This window comes from Strigops habroptila, chromosome 3, assembly GCF_004027225.2.
Source record: "Strigops habroptila isolate Jane chromosome 3, bStrHab1.2.pri, whole genome shotgun sequence".
Classification (NCBI taxonomy): Eukaryota; Metazoa; Chordata; class Aves; order Psittaciformes; family Psittacidae; genus Strigops; species Strigops habroptila.
The window spans coordinates 43578976-43597418 of record NC_044279.2 but is presented as its reverse complement, the minus strand read 5'-3'; the positions used below and the strand labels follow the sequence as shown (position 1 = coordinate 43597418).

General features: G+C 36.2%; 1 protein-coding gene across 3 annotated transcripts in view; it reads right to left on the bottom strand.

Moving 5' to 3' along the window:
- The window catches only part of TMTC2 (transmembrane O-mannosyltransferase targeting cadherins 2), a 279242-nt gene that overhangs the window by 46054 nt on the left and 214745 nt on the right, over positions 1–18443 (bottom strand). For 2 of the 3 annotated variants that reach the window (XM_030479700.1, XM_030479698.1), the window contains exons 10-11: positions 12521–12635; positions 5347–5410 (exon numbers count right to left, since the gene is read on the bottom strand). In XM_030479700.1, coding sequence (XP_030335560.1) covers positions 5347–5410; positions 12521–12635 — 179 coding nt within the window. Of the gene's footprint in view, positions 1–3684; positions 3824–5346; positions 5411–12520; positions 12636–18443 lie in introns of those variants that run through there. The other variant, XM_030479699.1, reaches the window with a different exon arrangement.

Below are 18443 nucleotides of genomic sequence, written 5' to 3'. Positions count from 1 at the left end.
CTTCGAGTTCAGACTTAAAAAATTAGAAATGCAGTTCTATTACACAAATGATGTCTTAAAAGTTGAATCAAAACTGAAGCTTAAGTCAATACCTCACATTCTTGTAAAGAATGGCAATTTAAAGAAAGTTTCTGGATGACTGATTTTTCCCCAACAAAGTGAGCTTAAAGCTCATGTTTTAGAGTGCCTAACAACTTGTTAAAACAATTTCCTGGTTTGTGAACATTACAAGATGTAGGGCACCTAGAAACCATCTCTGAATACAGATTTTCCTCAGCAATACTCCCACTCAGAATAATTACTGCATAAAGGTCTTGCTGTCCAAAACACACTGTCATTCCTTCGTGCAACTGAATTTATTAAAATTAGACTAATGTGATTAAGGCAAATCCAAGCCAACACTGTTAGAACAAACACATATGTGCTTCTCACTGAGAAAGCTCTAAAATTATTTTGTTTTGATCATGGTAAACACATAACGTAGGAGTGCATTTTTTGGAAAGTATTCGAAAAGATCCAGGGGCTAGGGGAAGCTAATCTCTGCAGGTTACCTATAGAGTTGAAGGAGGAAAAGAGAGTCCTGTAAGAAATTACTCATAGTAAATAAATGTAGATTCCTTCTCCAAACTGCTTCCTGGATTCCTCTCTCCCCCTTGCTCTCCAGGGGAATGTCAACTCTTTGAAGCTTATTTGGAAATAGATCGACGTAAATCTTGAGAATGCTTGCTTCTTCTGTGAAGTTTAAGATAAATGATTCCCATCTCCACAGCAGCCCTATATTCTACAGAAAATACTGTTTTTCTGAAATTTGACTGGAAATTACTTTCACAGAGGATAGATACACACCTACTACAAATAAAGCCAATCGTCAACATTATTGAGAGAACAGCTACATCTAAATCTGGAATAATAATACTAGCCAGATTTGATTTTTCTTTGCACCCAAGCTGCATTTCAGCAGATGCTGCTATTCTACTGAAGTGTTTTAATTCTTTTATACTCTGCAAAGTGAAGGTGTATCCATAAGCAGAGATGATGCTCAAGATGTGGACATACATTTTAACACAGCTGCGTTGTATTCAGTTGTTCCTTTTACTGGGTATCATTTTTGGGGTTTTTTTTGTTTTTTGTTTTTTTTTTTTCCTGTAAATACTTCATTCATTGTAATAAAGCTTTTCACAGAGAAAAGAAATGGTATTTTCAGTATTTTTCAGTCCTCTCAGAATTAGTTCAATGATGAATGAATCACACCCAATACTACAAAAATAAAATCTTTCTATGTCTGCTTTCTTAAAAACAATGGCTTGCACGTTTCAGAGAGGTTACATTTCTCCTGTAAGTAAATACTATTTTTCTGGGGATGTTTTTAGCCTCCTTAGTCACAACTTTTATAAAAATGGATTAGTTGAATGAGAGTGACTCAGACATAAAGGCACACTGGTTGCTCACTGTTGTGGCCCAATCTTGAGATACTGAAATAAAAGAAGGCTTGCTTAGGAGACAAATGCTGTCTGGAATAAAACACTGAAACAAACAACTAAGTAGTTCTGAAAGCCATAACCCAGTTGGCCATTTAAACTGGACTTGGGTGTAGAAAAGCTCAACAGAGCAGCTTCTGGATCCAAAGGGCTTCTACACTGGGGAGCAGGGAAGGAAGTATTGCGTATGAAGTGTTGCTTCATTCCAAAACCAGGAACAGTTGAGAAACCAAAGAAAGGGATGCAAGAGAAAAACAAAGCAAGAATGCTAAGAACAAAATTGCGTCACGAAAGCTCAATGAACACACAAATCCACTAACAATCAGTAAAGGCCTGAGTTTGTAGTATTACTAACATCTCTTCTTGCTGCTAAGGATGGATGTGGTTCTAAGAAACCTGATCTGTTGAAGATGTCCCTGCTCATTGCAGAGGGATTGGACTAGATGACCTTTGAAGGTCCCTTCCAACCCAAACTATTTTATGATTCTATGGTATTTTATGGTAGCGATATTAGAGGTATTGCACAAGATGTAATAATTGTAAAGAAATTAATGCAAGAGAATGGAAATCTGAGTTTTGTTTCAGGCTGCACTAGCTGAAAATCTCTTAAGAGCCAGGCACAGGTCTAATTCTTTAGAATAACTGATAATTTAGTTGTTTTGCTACAGTGAATAAGAAAGGAGTTGGTAACAGAAAAATGGATTTTCAACTTGGGATCTGGAGGAGTGACTGGGGAACCACAGGATGAAAAAAAAAAAAAAATCATGTTGAAAAAAAGCAGAGAGCCAGTTTATTTGGGATCCTGATCAATAATTCCCTATTATTGCACTGGAAGGGGGAAGGTTCTTGTTAAACGGATGCTTTTAGCACTTAACTATTCTAGGAATAAGGCTGATCCACTGCACAGAATGAGACTTCAGCGCTGCCACAGTATTCTCACTGAGAGGGAATTTGGGAACAGACCTCTTAGCTACTAACGGTAAACAGATGCACACTAATGTATATTTATAGATATGTGTATATATATGGAACTGTACGTATGCATACATCATTACATTACATCACATTCATACTACTGTTATTTTGAATCATCTGCAAAGAAATGTTCCTAGATCATTACTAATGGATTAAAAAAACATATAATTAAATCCTTCAGCACTATATTTTGATTAAGGATATTTCTTTAGCATCTTGACTCACATAATGTTGCTGAACCTTCATATTCATAAGACAGTGAGAGGATACACAGGCTACATCCAAAATAAAAAATTAAACTGTGAGCATTTTCAAGCTTTGAGGACGGCTCCTACACAGCTCTGGACTGGGACACTTGCAGTTTCTCAGACAGTACCTGGGAACACTCTGAGAAGCCAGTTGGACCAACACTAGAGAATAGTCCTGGGCACATTTAATTCATCAGTGCAGATGTAGCAATGAAGCACACAGGATTTCACTAATTTGCATTCCACGCTCCTTTGCAAAGGTCAGGAGCTTCTGTCTTAACCATGTCTGCATTACATCACTTACTACCTAGAAAACTTCCGGAAGTGGCTTCTTTTCCTCTCACTCTGAAACTATTACGGTAAATTTGAGAGCTAATAATAAGAGAAAGGATATGTATGACTACTTCTGGCTTTATTTTCAGTCTTGAGAGATTGCTCTTGTACAGTCATCAGATGGTTGATGCTGGCACTGAAAACAAATACCTTCCCCAATCTGCATCATTAAAATATTTTTAAAAAGTCATGAACTATATGCATGCTATGCTTAGCTAGAAAGTTAAACTTTACCATCCTGAACATAAAAGTGAAAATATCTCTCATGAAACCCCACTTGGAGTCCTGTGTGTAGTTCTGGTGTCCTCAGCATAAGAAGATCATGGAGCTGTTGGAGCAAGTCCAGAGGAGGGCCATGAGGATGATAAAGGGGCTGGAGCACCTCCTGTATGAAGTCAGGCTGAGGAAGTTGGGGCTGTTCAGCCTGGAGAAGAGAACGCTGTGTGGTGACCTCATAGCAGCCTTCCAGTATCTGAAGGGGGCCTACAAGGATGCGCGGGAGGGACTCTTCATCAGAGACTGTAGTGGTAGGACAAGGGGTAACGGGTTCAAACTTAAACAGCAGAAGTTCAGGTTAGATATAAGGAAGAAGTTCTTTACTGTGAGGGTGGTGAGGCACTGGAATGGGTTGCCCAAAGAAGTGGTAAATGCTCCATTCTCGGCAGTGTTCAAGGCCAGGTAGGACAGAGCCTTGGGCTACATAGCCTAGCGTGAGGCATCATGCCATGGCAGAGGGGGTTGGAACTAGATGATCTTAAGGTCCTTTCCAACTCTAGCCATTCTCTGATTCTGTGATTTGTAAAGAAAGCCAAAGCAGTACTTATTAGATTTTTACTTAAACTAATCAAAATTAAATGAAAGTTGCTCTAATAAACTGTTCTGATGATCCTATCCAGCAAAAAGGATACTTTAGTCTTAACATGTAAAACTTGGCAGCAATACCTGGAAATACCTAACTTTAATAGTACCACTGTCATGAGCTAGAAACCCTCAGTTATTTCCAAAGCTCTCTGAGAAACTTCACACATATAATCATATATGATTTTATACAAATATCAGAAACTCAGAAATACATTTAAAGATTTTAAGAGTACAATGAAACACCGAAAAGAGAAGAGGAACTGTACCAACTTTCAGGCAACTGAGGGAATTCATTCAACATTTAGATCCATGCAGAAAAAAACCCCAAAATTCTTGCATCTGAAAGCATATGGAGTTACAAAGTCTAAATTGTTATCTCACAAAGTATGAATTTGTGAAATTAAGAATTTCACAAAGAATTAAAGAAATACACAGATTCTTGAGTTTTAGTTTTGGTTGGTTTGGGGGTTTTTTTAATTTTTTTAAGAGATGGTGTGGAAGTGTGTAATTTCATATGAACAAGTTATTTTTATTTTGGGTTATGGGGATTATATTTTGTTAACCTGTTTTGAGTCTTGGCTGGTGTTGCTTTTAATTCTTAGCTCTGAAAACTCTTTCATTTTAAGCCTGTTACTTTTTAACTTTTTTTCTTTTCTCTTGACTGAAATTGTTAATTTGCATCCTCAAATTTGGCACTATAGAGTTCTGAGACAGGAATGTGTTCTAGATTTGATTTATTGCATAGACAAAGTATTAGGTATTTGAAATCAATTCTGCCCCATTTATATTCATGAATGTTTCTTCTCAAATGGAAGGTAATGGAAAAGAAATAAAACATTGAGTAAAAAATTGTAAAAAGAAAATATTTTATTTCTTTAGCTCCTGATGCAATAAATTGGAAATAAGCTTTTCTTTTTAAAAAGGGTCTGTCACCTATTTCTGCTTCAAGCAATAAGCTTTTCTTTGCCAATATACAACAATCTCAGAGGTAAATAGCTCTGAGGTAAAATCATCTTTAACTCTGTTGAACAACAATGTTTGCCAGAAGTTCAAGGCAAAGGAAAAGGCATAAATGTATTGTTGAAAACACCTTAAACAGTGGACCACAGAATAGACCTTCATTCTCTTTTACTAGTGAAAATAAATGGAATTAGGAGAGCTTTCCAAACTTAACACACCTAAAAGTAGATAAATAAATCTTTTCCAAGTACGTTAGCCAAGTAAGACTTGTTGCTAGAACAGTCCACTGAGGTAACTTAAAAGTATAGTGATTGGTTTGACAAATGAACAGCTTTATCTGACTATTCAATAATTAACCATTAAAAAATCATAAATAATATAGGCCAAAAGATGAAACATTCCAGCAAGAAGTTTCTCCTCGATCACAAAGAGTTCAGCACTGTAGCATGTTCATCAACTTAAGTAATGGATATCATTAAGAAGGTACTTACATTAGGTCTTAATCCTGCTGCCATTTCATAATACTTCTCAGCTTCTTCATTGAGACTGGCTTGTCTATCAGGGCAGAAAAAGCCAATACAGTTACACCTCATTTTCCTTGGGTTAAAAAAGAAAACATACCTAATGAAGCATAGCTAAACCAAAATACTGCAGCTACTCCCCATTGCTTAAGGATATTATCATAACAAATGCACAAAGCACGTAAATCTAAAAGATACTTTTTATAGTTCAGAATGTCCAAAGAATTCTCTTTGCCTACCTTATTTCCTTTTTAGTTCTAAAATTATATCAGTACACACAGGAGAGAAATGAAGGCAGCAAAAAACTCAGCTGAGGCAAAACCAGAGACATACCAGTCCTCACCACAGGAAAATCTGGCTTGTTTTTTGTAATTAGCCATACTTTCACAGTAAATTATGAAGCTGTAGATTATACAATAATGCAGTCCCTTTCATTGTGCTTCCCCAAGAACACTATTATTCCAGATGGGAAAAAAAGAAAATGAAAATCAGAGAATACAACGATTTTTCAAAAATAGATTTTCATGATGCAGGGAATTCATTCAGAAGATAGAGTTCTTATTTCAACATTTACGCACATTAGTCTGAGAGGGGATATAAACTTAGATTTCATATTCCAGGGGAATAAAATGAGTTTCTGGGTATGGGAAGCACTACCAGTTCAACACTTTTTTTTTTCTTTTTTTTTTCTTATTAATATAGTTGGCATCTATAGTCTCATAGTAGTTTACGTTTTATTTGTTCCCCTGAGTTTTCAGTTTAATGTCTTCAAATGAAAATGCAATACGTTGCCACAGAAATCCAAACACGTTTTTGCCTCAACAGGCCCCTTTTTTCTCTTCTCTCAAATTCCTCTCTTCTTCTTTTGTCTTGTTCTTAATTTCCCTTCAACTATTCATTTTAGCTTCTGGTCCAATGAATATCAGTCAATCACATACGTGTCATGAGAAGGATGTTAAACATGTAAGAACAACCAAGCAGAACTATCAGGCAGGCTACGTATCTTCTGCTAAAGTTATTTGCTTTTTATTTGCTCTTTTTTTTTTTCCTATGAATAGTTATTTCCCTTCATAGGAGAGTTAGGACAAGAGTTCTTCAGCTTATTTGTGTTTATTATGTGATTACAGATGCATTTCTGTGACACATAATGGCAAAATTGGAAAACACAGATAACAGTAAGCACTGAGTAGGGCTGGTCATTTTTTGTTTGTTTGTTGGTTTGGTGTTTTTTTTTCTTTTTCTTCTGCTTCCAGGAACAGTTACTAGGTCAAAGTATATCAATCAACGGAGCAGTTGCATCTGGAGATTTTACCTTGTTCATTACAGGAGATTTTACATGCTTTGTTATTCAGTGATCAAACTGTATTCTAATTTCATGTTCCCATTCATCCAAATTTTAAACATTAGCCACATAATACATGATAGGTAATTAATGCCAGTCAACACATATTGACAGTTATTGGTCTTGGGAGCAGAAAGGGAAGAAGGATAATCGCTTTGAAGTTTCCCACATAATTCACGTGCAAGCTGAAACCACTGCTTGACTAACAATTTGCCAAGTAGAACCTGGTTTATACCTGTTAACTGTTTTAAATTAATTTGCACATGTATCATTGACTCAGTGGTTGCAGTGGTTAGGAATGTCTAATGACTGAATGTCTAAAAAATTAACCTGTCATTTAACCTGCTTCTGAATCACTCCTGCTGGGCGTTAATAGTACTTGAAATGACTCAGGGGTGCAGGGAGGGAAATCTCATACTTCCAAATTTCAAGATTTACTACAAGGCACATAAAACATGTAACAGAGCTTGCCTTTTTTTTTTTTTCTCCCCTCCTTTTTCCTGTTTGCACAAAGCTGTCAGGAAACAAAGCATTTCTGAACATGGTGAAGTTCTGAACAACAAACAAGGTGCCTTACTCAGGAGGCAGATACAGATGGTATACTTCACCTCCAAAAAGTGTTGTTGGCATGTGAACATGGAACAAATGAAAATTCTGTCTCCTTTTAGCCCAGTGGCAATACATGGCTTGCTTTCCTCCCACATGTACATCTTGAAACATAGATCATCAATTCCTAAGTTGAAATCAGTTTGAATTTATAGTTCTCCATTAAAAATGGTTTATAGAAATGAATGCACACCACAATAAACCGGTGAGGAAAATGTCAGTTCCATTTCTGGGGCATTCAGCAACAGCTCCTTTAGTTAAGATACAGCAGAATTCTGGTTCTCATTTTCACTGGAAATCTAAACTAGAAATTCACTATGTTAAGCCTTGGAATGGCTTTCCCTTGAGAAAAATTAAAGGCAGAGAGGCAGAAAATTGCAGTAACCCTACGCCACTGACCAGTAAAGGGTCCTGGATCAATGTCAAACAATGGAAGGACAGTACTAAAGGAACTGTAATTCATATTAGAGTAAAACATTAGATAAAATGTTGATAATTACACAGAAAGGAAGAAAGAAAGCCAAGGGAAGTCTGGAAGACAGTCCTTTTCATAGTTACAAGTTATATTTCAACTTGTATCCTAAATCTCTTCGTGAGGACTGACCTTGAAAACACACCTGATTTTACCCATTAACACCTAGTATTCAATCTTATTTTAAGGGACAAAAATGTCTCTTCTTTTTATTCTTTCATATCTCTTAACCTGAGCCTTCAGACCTAACAGTTCCCTGGTTTTTGTTCCAGCTGACTGCCAGTGACACCTCATAAATGAGCTTGACAACATATCGCTCTTCGGGTCTCCTGACACACAGTTACATTCAGCTTGAATTCATTTTGAATCTTTATGTTATGTTGATCACTGGAAAAAATATTGTTCTAAGAGACAAATAACACCAATGCTGACTGGTTTAGATGCATAAACAAGTGAATTTTAACCTGCCTATTTCTTGGTATAAGGCGTCTGTTTTGGTTTTTTTTAAGTGAAATCATGGATGTCAGTCCAGCAATAAAGTTTTCTTCAAAGAGATTCCTATTTTAAAATACTGAATGTTGATACTCAGCATTCTTAATGGACCTTTCTGTGCCACAACAAAATCATAATCAGATTCTACACATGTAGCCCTTCATGCAAATTCTTTGTTTACAAAATTTACATGGACCTATAGTTACAAAATTTATATAGACTATAAACTTAGCCATGAATACATACATATATGTATTTAAGCACATAAGCAGTAATTAAAGAATGAATAAAATCTGTTTAGACAATGACACTGAAAAACAAAGACAATGTCATGTAGTACTGCTCTAATTTAGACTTCTGTTTTTAAATAGCCAATAAGCATGCTGTAACTTCATGTAATATAAGTTTTTCCCAGAACAACCCACTTACAGAAGCATGAAAAAAACCAACTGTTCCTACAAAATATGCTTGTAAGCAAAGCTCTTTTTCCTATGCTTGTTTGTATTTGGAGACAATGCGAAGCTCTTTTCCTGTTTCTAATTAGTACGGCAGTATCACCACACTGCCATTCCTCATTCTAAAAGTAATCATTCCCTAGATCACAGGAAACCTATCTCATGGCAGCTCACCTCAGTATACAAATACAAAGTGAAACTTAGCACTGTTAATACTTGACTTAGTCAGTCAAACTATGGCAACCAAATGGCATTACAAATATATACTTTCCTACATTCCTATAAAATTTATCTTTGCCAGAAAGGCTTCAAACTGCTATAAGCAAGAGAGCATAGCAAACACTACAAAAGTAAAACACGTGACCAGTTACTGTTTTAAGAAGAATGACCCAAACATAACCCTTGAATGAAGCTGTCTGGAAAACAAATTTGTTGAGAAAACAAATTTTACAGGCAAGTACTATGCAAGTTATAAGTTACCAGACTGTTGCAAAGATATTAATTACATTCATCCCATATCTCACTCCTATTACAGATGACTTGATTCATCTGGCACTGCATTATCAGGATCCTACAGAAGTCATCTAGGCAAAAAATTAATAACTATGCTTGTGTAGTTAGGAAGAGGAAGGTGTCTTAACAATGCATACAGATCTAACTAAGTTGGTTTTTTTCTTTACTTCAGTTTCAGATTTAGTCACAGAGAGGCAGTAAACAATGTTAGAATACCTGACAGAAGGAGCAGAAGTCTTTCTTGTGACTGCTAAACTGAGAACAGGCCATCTATAAATACACTTACTGCATTTGGACACAGCTAACAATTCTGTTACAAATTAAAAAAAAAACCCTCAACAAACTGAATAAAACTAACCTGCAGCATTCTAGTTAAAAATTTACAAAAATTGTTATTCCTTTATCCAGGTTGCGTTTTAATTTAAACATTTTTCTCAGCAAAAGGAAAAGGAAAACATTTTAGTAGAAGAATAAATTGGACTTGGAGGGTATGTTATGATTGTTTTTATTCAAAGCAGCTGTAACACAAATTTGAAAGAATTTGCCTGCAATTCTGAAGAAATGTCTACATGTTTCTGAATCCTGTGACACTCCTTGGGCTAATGGTGGAAACAGGAGTATGACAGGGGAAAAAGATGATTCCTTTCTATTTCAGCAGAACATCACTGCATAGAGTACTTGGTCTGAAAAAAGAAAATTAATTAGAATTTACACACAAATCTAAGTTGCTGCTATTACCTCCCAGTCATTTTGGAAACCTTGCATCATCCACATTAAAATAATTTTCTGTCTTTTAGTACACAACACGTTTTAAAATTTATTCCTTCTCTCTCACAACAGTGAATTCACCTCCATGCCCTGTAAACTTCTATAATGTATGTTCTACCTCACAGCTGTGCAGTCCATTTAAAATTCTTACTTACCAGTCAGTTTTTATAGCTCTCTAAGGTACCTAAAGAGCAGTTGGTCACCTACATGAAACGATTATATTTATTCATTTTAGTCTTTCATTTATGACTGTTAGCATCCACAGTTTCTAGTTGTGTCACTCTATGCCAGTCTGAGTACTCCCTTCTTTCCTTTGTCGTATCGTGGTATCTGCTTTCCTCTTGGAACCACCTCAGCTCTCCATCATTTTAAATATCCTAAAAATCAGCTTCTTCTGAAGTCCCACAGGCTCATGACGGATTTGTAGCTGCTTTGTCCTAATGTATGAATATACATTCCCCTTGTCCAGCAGTTATTATGTAAGCAATATATTGAATAAATTACTAAGCAGTGAACAAAGGCAGACAACAGAATCATAATGTTGTACCTAAAATCAGAGAGATCATAACACATGAGGTTTTAAGCAAATAGTTGGCAGCACTGAATTTCACTTTGCCACCCTGACTCTTGCTAAATCCTCCAGATCACTTCAGACTCCCAAAGCATATTAGGAAGACATTATGATCTTTCAGAAAGAAAGCTGAGTATTTAAGTGAAAAATTAGACCAACTGGGTATCCCTAAGGAGCACAGTTGGATTCTAGGTAAACAAAACCAGTGGGCCTTTTTCTTCCTTGTTGTTGTTTTGTTTTTAAGCAGTTTGGTTTGATGGATTGGAACTAGATGATTTTAAGGTCCTTTCCAACCCTAACTATTCTATGATTCCTTTTTTTTTTTTTTTTTTTTTTGCTTACAGTTTAGAATCACTGAGCTCAGTGCTGGTCAAAGCCTCCCAAAAAAGTGTCCACTCCCAACCAGATCAGGTAGGGTAACCATGGCTGATGTATACAGTAATACAGTACAGCTGTATAGCTCTTACTCTGAGAGTGAAAAAATAACTCATAAGCCAATGTAAAGATATGCCTTCAAAACGTGTGATGCTTCACACTGCTCACAGAAGAAGAGATTTATTACACCTATTCCCAAAATAATATTGATCTATGCCACCACATTTTAAGATACCCACAATCATGCCATGAAACTGTCTTCCACAACACACTCACTGAAGTCAGGAGACTGACACATTCTACACCCTTCTGGATTCAGCTTTCATGCCTAACTTGCTATGCTTCTGTCAGTGAATTTGTTTCATTAATCTAAATGTTTCAAACTACTGAATTCTATCTTGAGAGATATCATTCAGAAAATAATCAGGGGGAAGGGAAGGATCCTTAAAATAGCTCATATACTTGTGGCAGGTCAAACTATTGTTTACCAGTTAACCATCTGTCTTGGTTTGCTTTTTAATCTACAAGCAGTGACAGTTATTTCTCAAAGGGTGTATTGGGTCTTATTTCAAAATCCTGGTATAGCAACCTTCATTCTGAAACACAGACCACTTGTCTGAAGCCAATTCTACCTGCTCTTTAACACCATTTTCTTTTCATTTCTTATCCTAAATATTGAAAGTATAATCAGCCAAGTGAGATACCTTCATCAGAGAAATTATCTCAATAACTGGTTTGTGTTAATGAAGTCTATTTTTTATTTCCTTTTTCATGCATTTTCCAAGCATAGATATGATCTAAATGAAATCAAGTATCCTCATAGTTGTTAAGTGGACAATAGACAATAATTAGTTATCCTAGAAATAAGCATGGAGGATACTATTACCGTACTGTGAGTTTAATGATAATGTTCAGGCAGAAGCTTAACGTTACTGCATATCTGGGTCTGACAGCTTTAAAAGGAAAAAAAGTAGTCTAAATTTTTATTCTACTCGAATAGGAGAACAATTAAACATAAGACTAAATACTAAATCACAGATTCAGATAATATCACTAAGTGCTCCTGTGAGTCTCAAAGTCACCATTAGCCTGGCAATATTTAGATTTCTAATTATTGTAGTGTTCCCTACTGTTCTTAACATAAAATCTTGTGTTTTCAATATTCCATAGTTACACCCAGATAAGTCTATTATTTTCAACTGCTATGCAATCTAAATTTTTAAAAATCCGGTGAAAGAAAATTCTGCAGATGACTCTTCACAAAAAAACCCACTTTTTCTTGTGTGCAAGCAAAAAGGATTATCTGCTTGCGAATAGAAATTTTAAAAGTAAGAAATTATGAGGTAAGGCACAGAAAATCAGAAATAGAAAGTGCTAAATCCTGCAACAGTTTCAGTCCAATTCTTTTTATCTTATTAGCAATATTGAATTATTTAAAAGAGTTGCTGAGCTTTAAAAAGGACCCTGTGTAAGCAAAAGTTGTAAAGACATTTTTTTTTCCTCTAAAAGAGGAGAGGAAAATCAAGTAAGACAGATGCAAAAGCACTAACCTGAGCATATGGGCTGCATTGAAAACAACATCGAATTCTGTGTTATCCAGTTCAGCTGCTTTTTTTGCCATCTCAGCTGCTTCTATCAGGCGGGATTCTTCTAGGAGGAACTGACCTGCAATGTAGTGCATGAATGTGAGCTCACAGAAAACAACTGATGGATAATACCTCAGACAATATGGTTAGGAAAAGGAATTTAGAAAACAAAACAAAACAAAAAAGTCTCAGATGTCTAAGATTCAATGTTTAGTCATTGGTTGATCTACTCTGTATTTCAGTACCTTTAAAATGTAGTAAATATAGGAAAAAAATGTAATAAATATGACGAGTAGTAACTAACTGCAATATTTGCAGAACATATTTATGAAAAGTGAGAACAACACAGCAAAACTCAGCTATCAAGAAACAATACTCCCATCCCCGAGAAGCCTGACATTTAAGAATTTGCCCTTCTACCTATACCCTGATATTCACTTCCTCAAAACAAAACGAAATAAAATCAAATAGCATCTACAGTAAAATATATTCCCATTTAAAAGCATATCTCAGAATCACATGAAAATATTTTTTACATAAATACATGCAAACATATTCAGCTTTAGAATTATAAATGACACTTTGCCTTAAAGTTATTAAATATATAAATATATATAAATTGTATATATTAATATAATATACTTGATGAACTGGTATTTTATCATGTATTTCAGTAACACTAAGAGAATCACAACAGGTAGCTTTTTACAAGTCTCCTACATGATGCTTACTTTTCACATGAAAATACAGATGGCTAAAATCAAGTGACTGAATTTTTTACAAATGACATTATCATAATCATTAAATCAAGTTTAAACCGAAAAGAATGAATAATTTAGCATTAACAAAACTTCAACTCAAGTACAGTAGTTTCAAAACAAAACACGTAATAACTAGTAGAACTCTGTAAGAATGAGTTTTCCTTTGAAGAAGAGGTGAAAAAACATTTCGGAAGGTACTCAAACCACCTTATTTCTGCTTCTTTTAATGATTTTTTCACACCTAATTTATAAAATGTGTTATTTTTGGATCAAGGACTTTTCAAAGGGTTTCAGCCGTCTAGACTCTGTGTCTACACAACTTTATATTTGGAAAAGCTATCTTAAAGTATGGTGATTATACATTCCAGTGTCCCATCCTTCCTTTTTTATCTTACTTTGTAAAGTAAGGTCACTCCACCAAAAGTCCACCAAATCATCACTGGCCACAAGCCTCTTCAGGAACTTGCAATGAGCAAAGTATTTCCTCTCATGGGGAGGGATTTTCTCTCTTTTCCTTCTGTCCTTTCCTCATACATTCCCTGTTACTTTCATGCTCGTTATATGCTTTTGCGGATTAACTTAACCAGAGCTAGCAAGGTCTGTAGGGACATAGTGAATCCAGTGATGCTTTGATACCATGAACCTGTTCACAGAAGGAATTATCTCAATACAAAAAGTGATGAAAGACAGCTTTCCTAGCTTTTTGTTTTCTCTGTGGATACATTTCAACTTAGCAGAAGATGGAATATTATTTACTCAGACAGTCACCTATATCTTATTCAGATCTGCAAAAATCTGTGCCTTTCTGCATTCAAAGCATAAAGTTTGCTTGCTTTAGTTACATCCACATTCTAGTGTGTGCCATCCTTTCATGCATTATGATGCTTTGTGTTCAATTTGTCCAGAAACAGGTGATTTCCACCTTTCTCAAAAGCTTTCTCACACAGAACAAAGTAAATAAATAAAAAGAGAGAAAATCCTAACAATAAAACATACTTTGAGAAAACTTTGGATTACAAGAAATTCATTTGTCTTTAGAACTAGAAACCATGGTGTCCTAGGTTCAGTCGTAACGGTTATTCTTCTCCTTCCTAGTAGCTCATGCAGTGCTGTGTTTTGGCTTTAGTCTGAGAACAATGCTGATAACACACTAATGTTTAGTTGTTGCTAAATAATGCTTACTCTGATCAAGTACTTTTCAGTCTCTCATGCTCTGCCAGTGAGAAGGGACACAGGAAGCCGGGAGGAAGCAGAGACAGGACACCTGACTCAAACCAGCCAAAGGGGTATTCCATACCACAACATGTCATGCCCAGTATATAAACTAGGGGGAGTTACCCAGAAGGCCCAGATCACTGCTCGGGTCGGGCTGGGTATCATTCAGCAGGTGTGAGCAATTGCATTGTGCATCAATTGCGTTTATTGGGGTTTTTTTATCTTTCCTTTTTAGTTTTATATTTTTTCCCCTTGTTATTTCCCTTATCATTATTAGTGATAGTAGTAGTGGTTTTGTATTATACCTCAGTATTTGGACTGTTCTTATTTCAACCCGTGGGATTTACATTCTTTCGATTCTCCTCCCCATTCTAGGGGGAAGAAGTGAGGGAGTGAGCAAGCAGCTGCGTGGTTCTGAGTTACCAGCTGGGCTTAAACCACAACACATGGCTTGACCCATTAATGGAAATCTTTTATGAAGGGAAAAAAAAAAAAAAAATTTTTAAAAAATTGACAAGACCTATAAATTAGGTTTTTTTTATTTTTTCTTTTTTTTTTTTTCTTTCTCAATCTAGTGGAAATACCTGAGTGTACAGGTGTGTGGTGGGTTGTCCCCTACCAGTATCCAAGCACTCATACAACTGCTCACTGCCCCAGACCCCAGCTGGGTAATGGGGGAAAATAGGAAGAACAAAAGTAAGAAAACTTCTGGGTCAAGATAAAGATAGTTCAATAGATGAAAGAAAGAATTAAAAACCAAAAAACAGTGAAGGAAATTGCTCACCACTTCTCATATGTAGTCTGATGCCCAGCCAGTTTCCATAGGCTACCTCAGAAGCCAAACCCTCTCTTCTTCATCTATCCCAGTTTCTATTGCTGAACATGACGTTATATGGCCTGACATATACCTCTGGCCAGCTCAGGTAAGCTGTCCAAGCTGTATCCCCTTCCAATCACCTGCCCATCTCCAGCCTACTCACACAGGGGGCAAAGCGGAAAAAAGAGAAGGCCTTGACTCTGTTCAAACACTCTTCAGTAACAGCCAAAACATGGGTATGTTATCAAGTCTGGTTTAGCCACAAATCCAAAACACAGCATCAAGCAGTCAGCTATGAAGAAAGTTAACTCTATCCCAGCCAGAGTCAGTACAAGGTGGAAACTTTTAGTTGAGAATTGATTTGCCAAGTTCTCCTGAAAGGCAGACTAATTTTATTCACGCCTCTAAATTTAATTTAAAGCCTCTAAGTAGAGACATTCCATTTTGCAAACATTATCTGCCGTTCATTTTAATATGATACACTGAATTCATATGACAATGAAGTCGATTGGTACTTTACTGCTGCACTTTCTTCATTAGAAATCAGACCTATGAGCTTTTCCTGTCCAAGCCATAAAGGTGTGTTTCTCAAGAGAAGAGCACGAGGAGGGAAGAATATTGCCAAGGAGTTGAAGGTGGATTGGAAGGTCTGATCCACAAGACCCTGGATCCAGCAATCACTTGTGTGGGTCTAAATTTACATGCAGGATTTTCTCCTGTGACAGGCAGCTGGCAAACTGCATGATTTATGAGAGATTGCCCAGTATCACATCCAGAGCTTTCTTATTGCAGGTGTCATGACTCCGACTCTTGCCAACAACATAAATTTATGAGAGACTGCCCAGTATCACATCCAGAGCTTTCTTATTGCAGGTGTCATGACTCCGACTCTTGCCAACAACATAAATTATGGTAGTCTGATTGTTTTCTTGAATCAGAACCAGCTTTTGAGAAAACAGCTTTCTAGAAGCTCTGTATCCCAGATTTTCCTTCTTCAAGGGAGACATATTTCTCATTACTATTTTGCTGAAATGGGAGTGGTAAATCCACAGTCCAGGTTCAGGTGTGACCTTCAACAACACTGTTCTTTGCCTGGAACAATGTTACTTTTTTAATAGAATTTTCCACCTCTGTTGTTAGACAGCACAGAGCTGAGGGTGAATGTGTAGTCAAGAGTTTTTAAAGACCTTTGACAGCAGAGAACTGATTCAATATTTCACTATCCACATAACAATTTTCCCCTAAACTATCTAAGCATCAGAAATAGCATAAAAGCTGACAAATTCTGTCAGCCTTGTTTAAACTTACTTTTTCTTGCAAATTGTCAACAATAATTTTGAATCTACATTTGACAAAAAAAAAAAAAAAATTTTTGAGGCAATATATGCAAACTACTGAAAAGTAAGAGAAAGGTATATATGTAATTTAAACAACAACCAAAAATTTCCAGTTCCTAAGAGTTGAGGAAAACCAACTAATTTTCATCTTACATCAAAATTTTTAACAAATCTTCATTCACAGAGATGAAAGCATACAGTTCTCTATGTGGTATAACTATCTTTCTAAAATGATCATGAACATTTGTGAAACATTTTGTTAATACATGCGCCAATACCAGTTTAAAAGCCATACATCTGAATTGGTAGTTCTGCTTTGTTGTAATATGAAAGGAATTAATTGGTTGGGATATGCCAGCGTGTAGCAATCTTTTATGACCAGAGCACAAAGGCATTAGTACCTTCCTCTACAATGGGTTCAACTATTCCCTACAGGCACTATGAGATTCTTTTTTTACTAGGTAATAGTGCAAGTTGCACCAATCTTTCTTTAACTGAAATATTCTCTCTCTTGTGCTCACTGGCAAACATTCTAAGGTACTTTGTACCAGAACAGAGTAGGTTTCTGAAATAGCCCATCTTGCTCCTGCTGCTTTTGAAAAGAACCATTTTGAATGTTCTCAGAACACCGTTAGTTTTGGACTTACTCAAACTTCAATGACTTACACTTCTGTCCTGATATCTTCAGTAAATCCAAGCAAAACTGAGTAAACTACGTTGCGAATAAGAAGGAAAAATCCTCTAATCCCACCATAATAGAGAATAGTTAACATTTTCTTCTTTTAATATAAATTTGTCACCAAGTCTTCTGCATCTTACCTTCTTCAAAAGATTTTTCTCCTTCCATGGCAGCAACTTAAACAACTATATTAACATGAAAAGTGGCTATATCAAGACCATAGATTCAACTGTCAAATCTGTTTATAATAAACTTCACTGAAAGTTCTTTCAGAAGCACATTCAACATTGAGAATTTGAAGCTGAATATTTGTTGACGCTGTCAAAGCATTTCAAGTTTCAACAGAAACCGGAATACAGACTGGGTTCTGGCTGACCCAGCGCATCGTGTCTTGTCTTTGAAGCACACAGAATTGAACTACATTCTCACTGGCATGAGCAGAACTGCCACTGAAGTTACCATCAACTTCAACTCTGTGGCAATGCAGAGCAAAAGAGCAGATGCAACCAGAGATTTCTGAATGGAAAATTTCAACAGCATTCTGTGGAAGAAATGAGAGGAGAGACCTTGTCTCTGAGTTGATTTCCAAAGCTTGCCAGGTGATGAATCAATGTTGCAAGATGCCAAGTCAAGAGACATGACCTAATGTAACTGTCTCCTTTAAGAGTTTCAAACCAGATTCATTGGCTGTGAATGAGCAGTTCCCAGCGAAAGGGAATGTTTGCTTCAAAATCCTGTTTTCCAAGCCTATTTAGACAGACAATTTCTTGCTGAATGTATAATTTTACAGGGGAAGCAGAGAGAACTTTTATCAGGAACACCTAAATGGTAGCAGCGTTCTGGTTTGTTTTGCTGCTCCTTATATCCCATCCTATATCTAAAGCTGTTCTTTGGCTTTCTTGCCAGAAGGGCTTGTGGGGACTTTATCCCCTCAGTTGGTTCCCATGGAGATCATTTCATGCAAATAAGATATAAAGAAAGGCTACATATGCCAGTGGGTGCTTGTAGTTGCAACTTCAATACATGCACTGGCTTGGAAAAAACTTTTAACTAGCCTTTTACTTTGTCTGAAAAACTT